General features: G+C 45.1%; 1 protein-coding gene across 1 annotated transcript in view; it reads right to left on the reverse strand.

Annotated features, from left to right (window-relative positions):
- Positions 1 to 18,346, reverse strand: part of LOC120303212 (thyroid adenoma-associated protein homolog) — a 27,263-nt gene extending 8,917 nt beyond the window's left edge. Inside the window, exons 1-23 of the mRNA XM_039332533.1 lie at positions 18,142 to 18,346; positions 17,704 to 17,881; positions 16,805 to 16,891; positions 16,272 to 16,299; positions 15,916 to 16,064; positions 15,599 to 15,721; positions 14,712 to 14,859; positions 13,674 to 13,816; positions 12,628 to 12,712; positions 11,668 to 11,804; positions 10,723 to 10,920; positions 8,526 to 9,234; positions 7,941 to 8,093; positions 6,865 to 6,974; positions 6,412 to 6,575; positions 5,475 to 5,641; positions 5,129 to 5,314; positions 4,374 to 4,522; positions 3,895 to 4,038; positions 3,165 to 3,269; positions 2,724 to 2,924; positions 1,855 to 2,005; positions 494 to 746 (exon numbers count right to left, since the gene is read on the reverse strand). Coding sequence (XP_039188467.1) covers positions 494 to 746; positions 1,855 to 2,005; positions 2,724 to 2,924; positions 3,165 to 3,269; positions 3,895 to 4,038; positions 4,374 to 4,522; positions 5,129 to 5,314; positions 5,475 to 5,641; positions 6,412 to 6,575; positions 6,865 to 6,974; positions 7,941 to 8,093; positions 8,526 to 9,234; positions 10,723 to 10,920; positions 11,668 to 11,804; positions 12,628 to 12,712; positions 13,674 to 13,816; positions 14,712 to 14,859; positions 15,599 to 15,721; positions 15,916 to 16,064; positions 16,272 to 16,299; positions 16,805 to 16,891; positions 17,704 to 17,881; positions 18,142 to 18,269 — 3,896 coding nt within the window. The 5' untranslated portion in view covers positions 18,270 to 18,346. The remainder of the gene's footprint in view (positions 1 to 493; positions 747 to 1,854; positions 2,006 to 2,723; positions 2,925 to 3,164; positions 3,270 to 3,894; positions 4,039 to 4,373; positions 4,523 to 5,128; positions 5,315 to 5,474; positions 5,642 to 6,411; positions 6,576 to 6,864; positions 6,975 to 7,940; positions 8,094 to 8,525; positions 9,235 to 10,722; positions 10,921 to 11,667; positions 11,805 to 12,627; positions 12,713 to 13,673; positions 13,817 to 14,711; positions 14,860 to 15,598; positions 15,722 to 15,915; positions 16,065 to 16,271; positions 16,300 to 16,804; positions 16,892 to 17,703; positions 17,882 to 18,141) is intronic.
- Between the last annotated feature and the right edge of the window lie 427 nt (positions 18,347 to 18,773).

An 18,773-nucleotide genomic window follows, 5' to 3' on the forward strand; every position in this document is an offset into this window, starting at 1 on the left:
AACGGCACTGAAAATGCAACTTACAACCGGTCCTCGTGCTTATGACCCTTGCAGCAATCCCCAATGGTCATGTGATTAAAATTCAGGCACTTAGCAACTGGCATGGATTTACAACAGCGTCCCGGAGTCCTTTGATCACCATTTATGACCATCCAGCTAGATTCTGACATGAAGTGGCGATGGGAGAAGGAAAGGGAAGGAGGAGGAGGAGGAGGAGGAGGGGGGGGGAAGAAGGACTGTGAGGTCCTTGGTGCTCTCTTAGCTTGGTTGTTCTCTTCCAGATGTTTCATTACCCAAACTAGGTAACATCATCAGTGATGATGTTAGCTAGCCAGTGCTGATGGTTGAGATGGTTCTCCTGCACACTGAATGGCCTTGAACTCAACAGTCTTCATAGTTTTTCCAACTTTAAATGACTCAATGAGTCCACCTTAGGCATGTCACCTGGGTTTTGAGGACCCACCAAAGAGTCTTCTACCCCTTCTCAACTCACCTGTCCTGGGTGTCTCTGCTGGGCTGCAACTTGGCCAGAAAAGTAAGGACAGCATACAGGGAAGGACAGAGGTGGAATTTCCCTCTTCTTGGTCCTTCGGATATGGACCTTTCCACAGCCAGGGTCAATTCTCTGAGTAGGATGCTTCTCAAATGAACATGTCGGCCAAAAAGAGCTTCAGGGCTTACTCCATCCTTGGCATGGCTATCATCCGGACTCCATTTCTGTCCGAGAAGGCGAACGGTCAAGGCACCTGGAGGGAAAGCAGGATAGGAAGTTAGAAAGAACTGCATTCCAAAAAAACAAATGAATGTACAGGTAACCCTTGTTTAGAGACCACAGTTGAGGACCGGCAACTCGGCCATTAAGCAAAGCAGTTGCTAAATGGAACCGTAATGGTGCTGATGATCTAACTTCAGCTTTCCTCGGCTTTGTGGTCCTGCAAAGGTCATCGATACGAAAATGGGTTGCAAAGTTACTTTTTCCTCCCTGTCATAACTGTGAATGGTCGCTAAACGGGGCAGCTGCTCAATGAGGATTGCCTGTATGCGTAAAGATGCATGTTCAAATATATTGGGGGTGCAAGCAGACCTCTTCCTTGATTCCTGAAAGAGAGATAATAATTCTATTTTGCAATCCTGTTGAGTTTGATCGAGCTACGTCAATAAGTCTGATGAAGATGAGAGCTTCCATTTATCATTTGCACGAGCAAGGTTTTGTTCTTTTCAACAACTGCAGAGCTGGCCCTACAAGTAGTCCTTCAATTACAACAGTCCATTTAGTGACCGTTCAGAGTTACAACGGCAGCGAAAAAAGAGACTGAAGACCATTTTTCACATTTACGACTCTTGCAGCTTCCCTGTGGTCACGTGATCAACATTTGGACACTTGGCAACTGACTCACATATATGACCGTTGCAGCATCCCGGGGTCACGTGATCCCCTTTTTTCAACCTTCTGACGAGCAAAGTCAATGGGGAAGCCAGATTCACTTAACAACCGTGTGACTAATTTAACAACGGCAGCGATTCGCTTAATCTGGGTTGAAGTCATCCTGGCAATCCAACAGATCTAAGATTCGAGGTGGCGCAGCAGTTAGAGTGCAGTACTGCGGGCCACTTTAGCTGATTGTGTTCAGCAGTCAGCGGTTCAAATCTCACCGGCTCAAGGTTGACTCAGCCTTCCATCCTTCCGGGGTAGGTAAAATGAGGACCCAGATTGTTGGGGGCAATGTAAATATATATATATATATACATTGCTTACTGGTGTACACCGCTTAGAGAGTGCTTGCACTTAAAGCGGTATATAAGTCTCATAAATAAATAAATAAAATTCCAAGGGAAGACAATGAATGGATTTACCCAACAGTTGGTTGGCTGCGTTTCTCATCGCCCAACTAGGGGAGTTTAGAGCCTTGAACACCACCATCATCAGAGGTGTGATGTGTTGTTGTAGAGCTGGTCCAAGGTTGGAACCACGGACCAATGTCTGAAGCACGTGGATTGCAGAAACCTAGAGAAGATCAAGGAAAAGAGAGAACTCAAAATTGATAAGAATGTTGGGACTCGGTGTGTACATCACACAAAGTCCTGGCTTGTCTTTTTCAGGGTTCAACGGTTCACATCTTCACTGGGCTGTAGGGTTGATGAACCCCAGTGATTCTGAGTTCACACAACAAAACCTGGTGGCTTAACAGGATGCCTGAAGGCAAAGCTAACAGAACTGTGGGATCCTCGGTGCTCTCTGAGCTTGGTGGTTTTCTTGCAGATGTTTCACTACCCAATTAGGTGACATCATCAGTGCGAGACTACGAAATACCTGTTACTGTTTATTGAATACACTGCCTCGTAATGTCAAAGCAAAACTGACTCTGAGGTTCCCAGACACCCGGTTCATAGAATTAAACAATAATTTCTCTGGCCAAACCCCCGCCCTCTTATGTAGTCCATGTAAACAATTTCACTTTGTTATGGGAACTGTCTGCTTCTCCTCCACACCTGCTGCCGTGTCCTTGGAGAGGTTTCAGGCTCTCACTGTCTTCAGTGAAATCGTAAAGGTTTCATTTCTCCATTTAACCCGTTCTAAAGCAACACCTCCCACCCCCTCCCCTTACTCTAATGGCAAGTTGAAACGAAGAGATACGTAGCTGCCAAAGTTTCCTTCCTGATAGTTACCGACTTTCGTTAATCCCAAGTGACTCTGGTGGCCTTTCATCCAGCGGTGTCCTTACCTGGGGCAAATCCACGGTCTGGTCTGAACTGTGGGAAACGGATTGGTTGGCCAAGGTGAGCAAGGTCTGCATGCAGTGAGTCAGAAGAGGCCGTGACTTGGCGGGATCTTCCCCTGTCACAATGCCTAGGAAAAGCATCGGGAATCCAGCCGCTCTGCGAGTAATGGAGCTTCCTCTGCGGCTGCTTAACAAGGCCAAACCCTTGAAAGAGATTGTAAAAAAAGACAGTTTGGTTTAGTGGTTAAGGAACCGGCTTAGAAAGCAAGGGAACGTGAGTTCAAGTCCTGCCTTAGCCAATTGGAGGAACAATTGTGGCATGTTCCTTTTTTTTTTTTTTTTTTTTTTTGTAAGCTGCTCAGAGTTGCCGAGAGTGAGTGGGTGGCCATATAAATTTCCTCAAATAAATAAATACATGCTGGCAATTGCTAAATGAGATCCTACCTGTCTTAGCATATTCCCTGGGATGTTTTGTAGCTCTGGGCTGGGGTGACTTAGGAGAGTGGTACAAAACTTTGTGAAGCCCACACTGCAGCCTTCCACAGCTCCCTATCAGAAAAGGAAAAAAAAAAGGGGGGGGGGGAGAGTCGGTCAAAGTTCTTGTCAAAGATCAGATTTACGGACACGGGGGAAAATTCCAGTCCCGATTCTGCTCATAAGGCAAGGACTACCTGTAGCTGATTCCATATTTCACCCCACAACCCATTTTGTACTCAGAGAGAAATTGCTGAGAGTGGGAGACTAGCTTTAATCCTCAAGTGATCTTGATAACCAAGTATAAAGATCAGATCCTTCCAGCCCAAGTCTAATTCTCTTCCACCAAATCACGAATCACAGAATAAGAGTTGGAAGGGACCTTGGAGGTCTTCTAGTCCAACCCCCTGCTCAGGCAGGAAACCCTGTACCATTTCAGACAAATGGTTCTCCAGTCTCTTCTTAAAAACCTCCAGTGTTGGAGCATTCACAACTTCTGGAGGCAGGCTGTTCCACTGATTCATTGTTCCCACTGTCAGGAAATTCCTCCTTAGTTCCAGGTTGCTTCTCTCCTTGGTTAGTTTCCACCCATTGCTTGAATCGTGAATCAAACTCAATATTGCACTGATGGCAACCCAGCAACCAGGGTCAAAGTCCCTTCGCTGGCCTGCCTTGGTTTAATGGACAGGGGATCTCTTACCCAGTGCCGGCACTTCAGCAAAATGTCTTGGAATACTTTGGAAGCCACGTTTACAATCTGAAGAGGTAGGAGAGGCTCACATCCTGCCGAGAGGGGCTGAGGTAGTACTTTCTCTGCCAGGCCTCCCAAGAGCAGCCCAATTTCCTTATGAAAAGTAAAGGTGAGAAAAAGTTACATGGAGTAACTAAGGGCGTTCTCCCCTCTTCGATGCTACAGAGGTTTTGGAGGCATCTAGCATTGATGATGTTACCTAGTTGGGTCACGAAATGTCTGCCAGAAAACAAGCAAGCACAGTTTTCCTCCTCCTCCTCCTCCTCCTCCCTGCAAATCCCCCTCCCTTCTAGCCCTGAAGATGTTACCTAGTTGGGTCATAAAATGTCTGCAAAAAAGCCACCATGCTCAAATAAGTGCCCTTTTGACCACAGAAGACCGGATTAAATCTTTCACGCAACAAACTCAAGTAGTAACAAACTACTCACTTTAACTGAGACCCAACAACAGGTCAAAATGAGGCTGTGGTCCTCGGAGAGGAGAATCAAATCCTCCTCCCTCTCCTCCTCCAAGCCTTTTCCTAGCTGGATAAAGCTGCTGATGGCATTTCCCATGTCTGCAAAGGAGGGTGATGCAACTGTCCAAAATAAAATTAAAAAAAATAAGGCGTTTGGCTGGCATAATTCTTTGCCGATTGATTTCAGACGGGCCTCAAGAATTGAGCATGGAGGTAATCCAGAGATGGCCTTATGCTCGTCAACATCAGTTAGAAATGTTCTCCTGATTAATGGTTGATAAGTCATAAGTTGCACATGACCGTTTTGCTTGGCAGGGTCTTATTAGTTAACTCCTGATTCATGCTTCCGGTTGGAACTTTCCAAACAAAACCAGCTAAGAATTTGTTACAAGGAATTCCACATTTGCACTGATGATGTTGCCTAGTCAGGTAATGAGACGTCCGTAAGAAAACCACCAAGCTCAGAGAGCATCAAAAACCCCATAGTCTGTCCGTCTTCCCTCCTCCTCTTCCTCCTCCCCTCTGCAAACCCCTCTCCCTCTTAGCATTGATGATGTTACTTAATTGGTTAATGAGACGTCTGTAAGAAAGCAACTAAGCTCAGAGAGCACCAAGGACCCCACAGTTCAAAGCTGGAGAATTCTGGGAGTTCTTAAACCTGCCAAGGTTGAGAAAAGCTTAAAGGATTCTGATTACAATTTTTTTTGTATGCTGGCTTGGGCTTACCGTGTTGATCTGTGCTTGGCATTTGATTACTCTGCAACACGCTCAAGAGTAAATTGCTGATGTCTCTCATCGTCATCATCAAACGCTGGAAGAATAACCGCCAGTGTGGCGCCTTTTGCCCTTCTAACATAGAAGACACAACGTCCGGTATTTCGAGCAGGCATCTCCGTAACCCCAAAATCACCCCTGCAAGGAAACCAACAGAAGACCTGGAACTATAGTCTCATTCCTGCCTGGCTGCTCAAAATTAGATCATGCAACCTAGATCTGAATGGTGAATTTGATAAGTGCTGGTGCTTAGGTAGCCAAACTGTAGAAGGTCTGGAGAAAAAAACAAGGTACTGACCATGTATTGGGGTAGTGTGAGCTGCCAGCAATAAGTCACGAGACGCCGTGACAAAATGCTTCTGGAGCAGGTTGAGCAAATGTTCAAGAAAAGAGAGGTATTTGCACGGCACAGATCGCTCCTTCTCCGTTTCCAGTGATGACAGCCTCAAGATATGACTATCCAACCTGATGGAGTTAAGCAGAGGTCACGTTGGCCCAACAGACTCAACTTTCAACACAGTAACTATTGGGTTGAGGGAAGAAGTGATGCTCAGTCAAGCAAATGCCCCTGTAATTACAGGTAGTCCTTGATTTATGTCCATAATGGAGCCTGTCTCTTCTGGCGGCTAGTGACGGTTATAAAGCCACATGACCGATCTGAGTCTCGTTTTCGGTTTTCAAGGGTGAAGAACTTTACATTTTATCTTCCCCCATGGTACACGCGCACAGAAAATTCCAAATTCACCTATACATTTAGGGGATCTGAGCCGGTAAATCATTAGGCAGATTTCCTAGAATCTTCCTTTTTTTTTTTTTTTACAAAGTTGGCTTCAAAGGAAATCAACTCTCGTTTTTGATTTGTTTCAGCCACCGGTCTGACAACATGGCTGCCTTCCTATAATTCCTTGAAGATCTGATTAAGTGATGGGCAAGGATGGCGAGCAGGGGGTTCATCTAGAAGATCTCCAAGGTCCCTTCCAAATCTGTTATCCTGACTTGTCTTCCTCCTTCCCTGCCTCCCTCCCTTCTTCCTTCCTTCCCTCCCTCCCTCCTTCCTTCTTTCCTCCCTCCCCTCCTCCCTTCTTCCCTTCCTTCCTTCCTTCCTTCCTTCCTTCCTTCCTTCCTTCCTCCCTCCCTCCCTCCTTTCCTCCCTTCTTTCCTCCCACCCACCCACCTGTCTCTTTATTTCAGCAATGCAACTTAGAGGCCCACAAACGTAGGACGCAAAGCCTTACTTGGGAAGAAGACTCTTCATCACGACTGCTCCTGCTTCACTCTCTTGAACCCGGGGACTGCTGCTTACGGCTTCTAGGGCCCATCCAAAGAGAGCTACAGCAGTGGAGCCTGGCAAAGCTGGTGGAAAGTAAGAGATCACCAACTCTGAAGCCAACTCACGGATCTGCGTGGAGACAGGAGAAGGACTTTATCTAGACTTTGTAGATTGGCTGCTGCAGCTCTGCATGACGTCTCTGAGGTCAGGTCCCAACTACCAAAGAAGGAGAACAGCTAGTGCAGGGGGTCTTCAAACTTGGCCCTTTGATGACTTGTGGACTTCAGCTCCCAGAATTCCTCAGCCAGCGTGCCTGAATTGGTTAGCCTGAGATACATGATGGACATTTGAAGCTACGCTGTAAATTCTTATCTTTGTGGATGGTCAACATTAGCGAAGGCGAGGTGGGCCGCCATACCTCATTTGTGCTATCTTGCAAACAGCTCAACAGTGCCAATGTGTTCCCTGTCGAAAAAAAGTCCCAGTAGCCTTTACTCCTGGACCAGCATAATAAGGTAGCCATGTTGCCTGGAGAGACAGCAAACATAGGTTAGATTTAGAAAGAAGGAAGAAGCAAATCTGGTGAACTAGATCTTACGGGGAGAAGATGGCCAGTCCAATCCTTTTTCAAATTATTCTAGTCCACCTCTTCTGTACATCCCACCCACTCTCCGGTTATCAATCAATCAGAATAGAGCTGGAAGGGTCTTTGGAGGTCTTCCAGTCCAACCCCCTGCTCAAACAGTAGACCCTATACCATTTCAGACAAGTGGCTATCCAGTCTCTTCTTAAAGACCTCCAGTGATGGAGCACCCACAACTTCTGGAGGCAAGTCATTCCCCTGGTTAATGGATCACACCGGTAGGAAATTTCTCCGTAGTTCTAGCTTGTTTCTCTCCTTGGTTAGTTTCCATCCATTGCTTCTTGTCTTGCCTTCTGGTGCTTTGGAAAATAAGTTGATTCCCTCTTCTTTTGGCAGCCCCTCAAATACTGGAATACCCCCCCCCCAGTCCTTCTTTTCCCTAGACTAGCCATATCCAATTCCTGCAATTGCTCTTTGAGCCCTTAACCATCTTAATTGCTCTGCACTATGGTGTCTTCTAACATGGAGGACCATGCATTCTCAATAAACACAGAAAGCCTTAATCAGGTGCGAGCAACTAAAACCACTTACGAACAGTCTCAAGCAGAATCTTTATTGCTACTTGCCTCAGTTACAAGAATCTCACCAGACTGACTGCATTCCCTTGGTAACGGTCAACTACAGCTTCGGGAATTCCTGTGCCGCTTTCTGCAGCGCAAGCACTCTAAGCTTCGTCCCGTCTTAACGCCTCCCTCCAGTTGAGGTGGGGATTCCACCACTGTCTTCACCGGATCCCCAGTTTGGAAGGCTATGCCACCGCAGGGGCTGGTGCTGATTGAGGGAATCTGAGATTTGAAGGCCAACCCTTGTAGACAGCCCTGGGCTGGTTAGGGCGGAATAAAGCCGCTTACGTGGAGGCTGACCCTTCTTTCTCTCGGGTCTCCAAGTGTCTGTGAAGGTCTCCATGATAGCTGCCAGGAGAAGAAGACCTGTCTTCCTTCTTTGGTAGTTGGAACCTGACATCAGAGATGTTGTGCAGAGCTGCAGCAGCCAATCTACAAAACCTAGATAAAGAAAGATACATTTTGCAGGATGCCATGAACCTATATTGCATCATTATTCAATGATGCAATCTTCGATCTCCGGGAAGAGTATACTCCAGTTATTTATTGTTAAAACAATAAATAAATAAACAATACATAAACAGAAAAAAACAGTCAAGAAGTTGAGCTAAACGTTACACTAATCTTCAAATCCCTCCGTCAACCATCTGTTACTATATTTGGAGCACAAAAAGTCCACAACCGGACTAGACAGTTTCTTATAAACCTGTCTAGTCCATTATCTCCAATCAAAGCAGTCAATTCCACCATCTCTGCCAGTTTTGGTCAATTTCAAAATCCAACAGGCAGCATGTGATCTTAATTTGAGGACTACCTAAAGTTGACTCATTATTTTTTGGCACAGCCTCTAAACACAGCTGGGAGATAACTCACCTACAGCTTGTAGGATGCCCCTTTCTCGTTCCTTTCTGACCGAGCTTTCCTTCTGGTTCACCTTCGGTGGCCGAAGCCCAGCAAGAGAACTGTCCCTCATCCTGACCAAAGCCTTCTTCACCATGGCTTGAAGGAGTTGCCGAAAAGACGAGGAGTTGCAACTCAAATTCAGGGGCAGGAATTCTTTTAAGAGTTGGATCTCCCTCTGTGATAAGCCTTGACTAGTCCTGGGAGCTAAGCAGAGGAAGCCCAACGCTGCCAGACGGACGTGTTCTTCTTTGGAGAAGAGGCAGCAGGTGAGTCTCTGAAGAGTCTCCTCATCTGTGAGCAAGTCTCCCGCAATGGTCTTCTGAACGTTCAACAAGGAGACCCATGCTCGGAGCTGAGAGGCTTCCCTGCCGGCAAATCTTGAGGCCAGCAAGGCGTAAGAAGCAGGAAAGACTTTCAAAGTCCACCCGAGAAGGTGGCTGGAGGCGTTGCTCTGAAGGAATGAGTCAGAAGAGGTCAAGGCCCTGGAGAGGGTCGGTAACCAACAACTGGCCCACTTGTGAGCCAGCTGTTCTTCTGAGACCTCATCCTGCAACTCCATCCAGGCTTTGCGCTGCCGCTGTAGGAAAGTTTTGTACAAATCCGAAGCGACTGGGCACAAACGGTTGGTGGACAAGCAGTTGAAGAGATCTTGAGGGAGATCCATGTAGATGTCCAGAACCTTGGCAGGAAGATCCACAAAACAATATCATCAGAACCCATAAAACCATGATTCTTTTACCCGACATATTTAATATCCAGATAGGTTGGGGAGGAACTTCAGGAAAAACAAAGATTTAAGAACGGAATGTACTTGATAACATATGCAGGGAAGTCCTTGACTTACAACGGTAGCTGAACCTACAATTACAGTTACAGGTAGTCCTTCGAAGTATGGCCACAACTGAGCCCCAAATTCCTGTGGCTAAGTGAGACCGTCGTTACGTGAGTTTTGCCCCGTTTTACGACTTTTCTCGCCAAAGTTGTTAAATGAGTCACTACAGTTGTTAAGTTAGCAACCTGGTTGTTAAGTGAATCTGTCTTCCCCCATTGACTTTGCTTGTCAGAAAGTCGCAAAAGGGGATCACATGACCCCTGAGAGACTGCAACCGTCATAAATACAAGTCAGTTGCCAAGCGTCTGAATTTGGACCACCTAACCATGGAGATGCTGCGACGGTCGTGAAGTGTGAAAAACAGCCATAGGTCTCTTTTTTCAGTACTGTTGTAACTTTGAACGGTCACTAAAGGAATGGTTATAAGTCAAGGACTCTCTGTATTACTGTAAGCTGTGCCCGTCATTAAGAGGGTCATTGGGTAACTGCGCATGATTTTAACTACCATGATCAACTATTGTACACCTAGGCAATTCTAAAGATTGGCAGTTAATGCAGACAACACAGTGCTAGGCTGCATTAACAGAGGGATAGAATCAACATCACGTGAAGTGTTAATACCGCTTTACAAGGCCTTGGTAAGGCCACACTTGGAATACGGCATCCAGTTTTGGTCACCACGATGTAAAAAAGATGCTGAGACTCTAGAAAGAGTGCAGAGAAGAGCAACAAAGATGATTAGGGGACTGGAGGCTAAAGCATATAAGGAACGGTTGCTGGAATTGGGTATGTCTAGTTTAATGAAGAGAAGGACGAGGGGGGACAGGATTGCAGTCTTCCAGTATCTCAGGGGCTGCCCCAAAGAAGAGGGAGTCAAGCTATTCTCCAAAGCACTGAAGACAGAACAAGAAGCAACAGATGGAAACTAATCAAGGAGAGAAGCAACCTGGAACTAAGGAGAAATTTCCTAACAGTCAGAACAATTAACCAGTGGAACAACCTGCCTCCAGAAGCAGTGAATGCTCCAACACTGGAGGTTTTTAAAAAGAGACTGGACAACCATTTGTCTGAAATAGTATAGGCTTTCCTGCCTGAGCAGAGGGTTGGACTAGATGACCTCCAAGGTCCCTTCAAACTTTATTATGGATCATCGCACAGTCAGCCAGATGTTCAGACTGGATTTGGCATTTTGTCTACCTATCGAGTCCTTACCCAGGACCCGGGATAGGCAGATGTGGATGTTTGATGGTATTACAGATATTATTATTATTATTATTTCAACAACAACCCAGATGGCCAAATCTGTACTGTAATTATAGTGAAAGAGATACTCACTTGTTGAGGGCCCAAGTAGGGAAGAACGGCAGTGAGTGCGAAATACTTTGCTCTTGCTTCCCAAGGCATGAAAATAACCCTTTGCAAGTACTCTCTAAACAGGGGTCTCTCTGGATCCCCAAAACGATCACCTTCCAGGCTGTAGATCTCTAAGAGAATGCGAAAGGCGCTGTGGACAAAATCGCTCACTCCTTCTGTCTGGACCAGGATGGGAGAGAAGTAGATAAAGAAATGAAAACACGGAAGTTATTCTACATGAAAAGAGACACGAGAGTTTGGGATCAATTAACCATCAAACGTTTTGGGACCTCATCTCCTCTCCCTTATTGTTGTCCAGTCAAGGCTTTTTTTTTTAAATTAGGTTTATTTTTTAGTTGATTCGGCTCGTTATTTGCATCTTCTCCCATGCTATCGCTCTTATATTGTTTATTTACTTTTTGGGGGGTGTTTTGAACTTGACTTCTGGCCTTGATTTCTGGTGTCTGCAGTTTTCGTGGCATGATTTTCAGAAGCATTTTTTTCTTTCCTTCTTTCTGTGATGAGAGAGAGTGACTGGTCCAAGGTCATCCAACTGGCTTTACATCTAAGGCAGGACTAGAATTCCCAGTCACCCACTTTTTAGCATAATGCCTTAACCGGTACACCAAACTGGCTCTCTTGTTTGTATATTATATTATCATGTACAAATGGTTATTTATTTACTTATTTATTGTTTGGCATTGGAAGATCAAAGACACTGTGCACAGGTAAACCACCACAAGGTAGCGACGTTATATAAAACGATGGAATAATAAGCGTCAACTCCTCCCAGATATAAGAATGGCAAAGCTTTTGTGTGGCTCATTACGTTTCACAACGTAAGCTTCACTGGGTGATGTTTGGAGAGCAAAAAGAATGAAACCTTCCCCCCCCATGCATTTAAATAAAATAAATATGGTGCCTTACTGGACTTTCTGCATTGTTCCAAACAATCTTGTTTAGCTTTTGGAGAAGGGCTGAATTGTCACCCAGCAACACGCTCTCCTTGACTTTCCAGAGGTTGTCCAAACATTCTCGGACACGTTGGAGCCACAGAGAAAAAACTGGAAAAGCAGCAAGGAATCCGTTAGGCTATTAAAGGCAATGTGGAAATGATTATTGCATTCTAGTTACTTGTTCCTTTTTTCTTTAAGTTTGGTCCGTCTCCAAACTTGGTCTTCTCCAAGCGTGTTGGATTTCCGTTCTGGTCAGGAGAGGTCCTGGGTGAGCTGGGTGGTTTTCTGGCAGACCTTTCACGACCCAACTAGGGAACATCATCAGAGCTAGAAGGGAGTGGGGTTTGTGGAGAGGAGGAGGAGGAGGAAGAAGGGAAAAGGGAGAAGAAGGGAGAAGAAGAAGGAGGAGGAGGAGGAGGAGAAGGAGAAGAAGAAGAAGAAGAAGAAGAAGAAGAAGAAGAAGAAGAAGAAGAAGAAGAAGAAGAAGAAGAAGAAGAAGAAGAAGAAGGACGAAGAAGAAGAAGAAGAAGAAGAAGAAGAAGAAGAAGAAGAAGAAGAAGAAGAAGAAGAAGAAGAAGAAGAAGACAACTGTGGGGTTCTTGATGCTCTCTGAACTTGGTGGTTTCCTTGCAGATGTTTCATTACCCAAACTAGGTAACCTCATCAGTGGGGTTTGCTTTCAGTTCATATTGGGGGCAGAGTTAAAAGGGGGATCAGCCTAGAATCCCTACGTAGCCACAAGCAGAACCTCCAAGACTGACATCAACACTGACGGGTCTAGCTACTACAGTAGAATATAAACTAGTAAACCCCATTCCCTACTAGCACTTATTTTGTTCCTAACCGTGGTTGTAAGTGGAGGACTGACTGTAGATGATTCTACATGAAGGGAGAAGAGAAGAACAGGATGTTGGCTCGTGGTTCTGCCTACCTTGAAAGGAGTAATAAGGGCAGCTGGTGGGATCCTCCATCACCTCTAAAATAGCTGGAAAGAGGACATCCAGCAACAAGCACGGCTGCAGAGCAAAAAATAGTGAAGTTAAGGAAAAACGGAAAATGCAACCACACACACACGTGTGTGTGTGTGTGTGTAAACAAATCCTTTTAAATTCATATAGAGACAGAGATAGAGATAGGTGTGATAAATAGAGAGAGAGAGAGAATAAAGAGACAGACAGACAGACAGACAGACAGATAGATAGATAGATAAAGAGGGAGATAGAGAGATAGAGATATAGAGACAGAGAGAGAGATAGAGATAGATAGAGATATATATAGAGAGACATATATATATATATATGAGAGAGAGATAGAGGTAGAGATAAATAGATAGATAGATAGATAGATAGATAGATAGATAGATAGATAGGGAGATAGAGATATAGAGACAGATAGAGATAGAGAGATACAGAGATAGAGAAATAGATAGAGATAGAGATATATAGAGAGACATATATATATATATATATATAAGAGAGGTAGAGGTAAATATAGAGATAGAGATAAATAGATAGATAATGAATTTAAGATGATTTGTTTTGTAAACAAGGCAACTTCTTTATGGAAGCGGGGAGTGCCAATCCACAGGACTCAAGTTTAAAAGCAGTTTTTTAAAACTCGAGTCTTGTATATGGAATCTGAAATATATTTATGGAATCTGGACAGAAACGTCAATTGCTCTTCGAGTTAGTGAAGCGGTCATTCAGGATTTTTCTCCCCCCCCCCTTTTTTTTTCTTCCCTCAATTTCCTATTTTTAAATTTCTCTTTGTATTTTATACCTTGATAAAACAATAAATGTTACACACACACACACACACACACACACACACACACACACACACACACATATATATATACACACACACACACACACATGACTTTGGCCCTGATGTTTACCCAGCTTGGGGTAATGGTTTATGTTATGCTGGAATAATTATGTTTCAGGCTTTATTTGAAAAGAAAATGCTGACGGGTACCTTTGGTGGGGCGCCCTCCAGGAGACAGCTCAAGATCTCTTTCTTGCAACACGTTAATAAGCCCCGGGTCAAGACCAGCTTCTCCAGACCACCTGGCCTCAGGATGGAAGTGGGGATCCAAAGGGCCCCAAATTGGCACCCCTCTGGGCAAAAAAATAACATCCAGATATATTATCAATATCAATTCTGTCATTCAGTTGGCTCAGAAGGAGGAGGAGGAAGAGGAGGAGAGAGAAGAGGAGGGGGAGGGGAAAAGATGAGGGAGAGGAAGGAAGACAAGGAGAAGGAAGTTGAGGAAGGGGAAGAAGAGAAGGAGAAGATGAGGAAGAGAAGGAGATGAGGAACAGAAGGAGGGGGAAGAAGAAAGATGAGAAGGAGAAGAGAAGGAGAAGATGAGGAAGAGAAGGAGATGAGAAGCAGCAGGGGGAAGAAGAAAGATGAGGAGAAGATGAGAATGAGATCAGAAAGAGAAGGAGAGGAGGAGCAGGAGGAGGGGGAAGAAGAAAGATGAGAAGGAGAAGAGAAGGAGAAGATGAGGAAGAGAAAGAGATGAGAAGCAGCAGGAGGAGGGGGAAGAAGAAAGATGAGAAGATGAGAATGAGAAGATCAGAAAGAGAAGGAGAGGAGGAGCAAGAGGAGGGGGAAGAAGAAAGATGAGAAGAGAAGGAGAAGGAGAGGAGGAAGAGAAGGAGATGAGCAGGAGGAGAGGGAAGAAGAAAGATGAGGAAGGAGGAGAAGATGAGAAGGAGATGAGGAAGAGATGGAGAAGATGAAGAGAAGGAGATGAGCAGGAAGAGAGGGAAGAAGAAGGATGAGGAAAAGGAGATGAGGAGAAGGAGAAAACTTGCTGATCAGAACCACTTGAGACTTACAGACAATTAGGGGGGAAAAATCTGTGAGTTTTCTCAAAGATGTTTCTCCAAGAGGCATAAGCTGTGCAATATTTGCAATCAAATGGCGCCCCCCCCCAATAAATGAATGGGCCAGAAGCAGAGCTGGAAATGTGCATCCAGAAAAGGGAAACAAATCTGAGCATACCTTTGCGTCCCTCAGTTCTTCGGCCATTGCAATTCATGAGCAGGTAAAACCCCCAGATTGCTTTGGCTCCTGCTTTAAATTCCGGGGCTGTGTTCACCATCATGCTCAGCGTCGTTCCAGCCAGGAGACAATTGTCTTTGCAGGAGGTCTAAAATCAGTAACAAAGAGGTCAACCTAAGCCAAGTTTTTTGTTGGAAGTAGAGATTTGATCTCTAACAAAAGGATGCAGTTCAAATTTCTCTTAGGGTTTAATGCCGGTTCTTCCACCCCACAAGTCTCAGATGTGGCTATTTTGGTGTCCCCCGTAGACTGTCCTCCAGATTTGTAGGTTCTGCAAATCTGGGCATCTCCTAAAAACCTGCAGATCCTGATTTCAATACGGGTGGCTCTCGTTCAGTGGCATAAATGATGCCGCCCACAGCCCCAGAAATAGAAGGACAGAAAGAAAAAGACAAGTTGGGTGGTGTTTTTTTTTTTCCTCATGGAACTCCAAAAATCTTTATTCTTCTTTCATGATCCGAGAAGATGGACTTTTCACTGATGCTGAATGATGGAAGATTCAGGACAGACAAAACAAAAAACACACATCTTCACTCAGTCGGTCAAGAAATTATGGAAGTGCTTAGTCTCACGGGACTAAAAAAAATTCCACTTCTCTTCCCAGGATATTGTGGGAGAAGGAGTGGCAGAACCTGGGGTGGAATTAAAAGAGGCATCAGCCTAGCATCCCTAAATAGCCACAAACAAGTCCGACCTTCCTGGAATTTCATTGACCCCTTTCTCTCTCCTAGCAAGGGCTAACAATTAAATTAGCTGTTTAGCAATCAGTCCGTTGAATTGGACCTTCATGTGTGGACCTGATCTTCCGCCCCGACAGATAACCTCACCTGATCCATGATGGTATGCACCAGGGATCTCAAGATCTTTTGTAGAATTTCTCTGTGATCTGTTTCAGCCCAGACAAGGGGCTGGATTTCCTCCGACAATCCTTTGAAGAGATGCAGGCAAACCTAAAGAAGCGAGGAGGAGATTGTCTGAAATGGTATAGGGTCTCCTGTTTGAGCAAGGGGTTGGACTTAGAAGACCACCAAAGTCCCTTTCAGCCCTTCACCGTTTAACTTGGGGTGGGGCCAAACCACTGCTCCTCCTCCTTTAAAAGAAGACATATTCAAACCAGGTCATAACGTGCCACCTTTTTTTTCACCTTTGTTGTGACGTAATGCCACTCCACCTGACCGGCGTTTGAATCTTGGAGAAGGAAATCAAACGTAGCAGCAATGCTTCTCAAGAGCTTCCTCAAATTCTTTTTCCAGTACTGGTGTCCCAGGGAACTTTCTTCAAGAAAGAGGCTGACTATTCAGGGATGGAACAGAGGACAAAATTGATTGCGCTATTTGGTAGAAGAATTCACACCTTTATGGACAGGAGCTGGCATAGCACGTAGTAGTGCAAGTCAAAGAGGATCTATAGTTGCGTTCCTTTGGAGAAAGAGACTTGCTCTGATTCAGCTTGGGAATGCCAGGCGTAAATTTTGTAACTGCGAAAGAGGGAGAGACTCACCTGTCTGGAGAACTTCCGAAGACGCTGGCTGAAAGGAAGAGAAAATGGATCAGATTTTCAGGTGATTCCATATCACATTATTTCGCACCACAGTTTGGCTTCTGCTCACAATCACAGCCCTGAGCTTCTTGCCAGCTCTGGATAAGGAGAAGATTACTTTGCTATTTCTTTTTCTAAAACAAGAGAACATCAAGGCTAAAATAATCTTGTTGTATCTTTGGTCTCTGCCCCACCCCCTTCTAGCACTGATGATGTTACCTAGTTGGGTAATGAAACGTCTGCCAGAAAACAAGCAAGCTCACCAAGGACCCCACAGTCCTCCTCCTTCTCCTCCCTGCAAAGCCCCCTCCCTTCAGCCTTGAAGAGGTTACCTAGTTGGGTCATAAAATGTCTGCAAGAAAGCCACCATGCTCAGATAGCTCCACAGAACGCAGACACGGAAGATGACAAACCAAGAAACTACATCCTCCAAAGAAAAAGTCCAATGGAAAAGGATCAAAACGCCAGATCCAAGATCCATCACCCATTTTTACCTTTTCATCTTCAATCAGCCCATCCATCAGCCTGGTCAACTCTTCAGAGACCAAGTTTTTGTCCCACTCTGATAGCTTCCCAACAATCTATAGGGAGGAGGAAAAAAAATCTAAGGGCCACAACCTTAGAATACACAGATACACACCTATCATCATTTGGTTAACACACACACACCAGAAGAAGTGCCTCTGTCCCTTTATCAGTGGGGATGGAAAGACTCCCTTTGTTGGGATTGTGGTGCTGATATGCAAACTATTAAATATATTGTGGGAGATTGGCCACAACATGCATTCTCTGGTTCCCTAGATCTGCCTAAAGCAACACCAGAGACGATTGCCTTTGAATGGGACATGCAGTTATGAGGTCACTGCTGTCCCCCCGTAGACATTTTGTACATAATTATGTGGATTGTGTGTATATGTTTACTTCTGTCATGGTCTCATCGTACTAATAGTATGTCACAAAGGGGCTGCCCCAAAGAGGGAGTCAAACTATTCTCCGAAGCACCCGAAGGATGGAAACGGATGGAAACTAACCAAGGAGAGAAGCAACCTAGAACTAAGGAGAAACTTCCTGACACTTAGAACAATTAACCAGTGGAACAACCTGCCTCCAGAAGTGGTGAATGCTCCAATACTGGAAGAGATTGGACAACCACTTGTCTGAAATGGTATAGGATTTTCTGTCTGAGCAGGGGGTTGGACTAGATGACCCCCAAGATCCCTTCTGACTCTGTTATTCTATTCTATTCTATTCTATTCTATTCTATTCTATTCTATTCTATTCTATTCTATTCTATTCTATTCCATATATTCTATTCTATTCTATTCTATTCCATTCTATTCTATATTCAAATTTCTTAGTAAATGTGTTAGCGAGATGGTGAGTATACGGGCACCTTTTCAAGTCGGCAGAACAAGCTGGAGCTGGTTGTGGTCTCCATTTGACACCTGAGCACGCAACGCACCAACGGTAACCTGTTCTCCCGATCCAATTCCCATAATCCTCGGCTCAGTCTTGCCATTAGCTGAGAAGCTTCCTCCAAGCTCTTCTCTTTGCATCGCTTCACAGAGCCTCTAGAAAGGCAGAAAAATGGAGCCGAGCTCAAGAAATGTCCCATTGAGCAACAGAAGTCTGCAGCTCCAATGTGGTCGTAAAACGAGGACTGCCTGCATAGAGCTTGATGTTCTGCTAAATTATCAACCAGGACTTAGTAGAAAGAGATTAAAGAGAACACTCCACGCAGAGGCTCCAAGAATCCTGAAGCGAAATATGTTTAAATCCCACTTTTTAGAAAACGTAACCACCAGCCTCATTCATTGACTTCTCAACTTACTTTGCAAACTGCTGGAGGCTCTGGAGCAAAAGCAGAATTTGACGGCTGGTTTCCTGCAGCTGATCTGTCCCTTCCAGGCTTTGGTAAAAAGCGGTGCATCGTTCCAGTTCCTGCGTGGCGACGTTCATCCTTTGCAAGAGGTGGCCGCTCTCGGATCACCCCAGGAGACACCAGGAGATGTCTAACTTTCTGTAGGAACACAACATGGCCTTACCACCGAGTGCTGCAGGAATCTGAACGAGAAGCAAGGCACACCGGAAAGAGCTGCCTTTCCAGGCACAACAGCTCCAGCTAGTGGGGACGGGGCTTGCCACACACTTTCCATCAATGGTGTGAACAGAACAGAGTAACAGAGCTGGAAGGGATCTTGGAGGTCTTCTAGTCCAGCCCCCTGCTCAAGCAGGAGGCCCCATACCATTCCTGACAAATGGCTGTCCAGACTAGATGACCTCCAAAGTCCCTTCCAACATCATCATCACCATCACCACACAGTCAGCCAGATGTTCAGACTGGATCTGGCATTTTTGTCTACCTATCGAGTCCTTCCCCAGGACCTGGGATAGGCAGATGTGGATGTTTGATGGTATTACAGATCTCGTCGCAGGATGGAAGCAGTTCCTAGTAAGGCCGCC

Source organism: Crotalus tigris, unplaced genomic scaffold, assembly GCF_016545835.1.
Source record: "Crotalus tigris isolate CLP2741 ecotype Arizona unplaced genomic scaffold, ASM1654583v1 scf7180000024461.5605484, whole genome shotgun sequence".
NCBI classification, from domain to species: domain Eukaryota; kingdom Metazoa; phylum Chordata; class Lepidosauria; order Squamata; family Viperidae; genus Crotalus; species Crotalus tigris.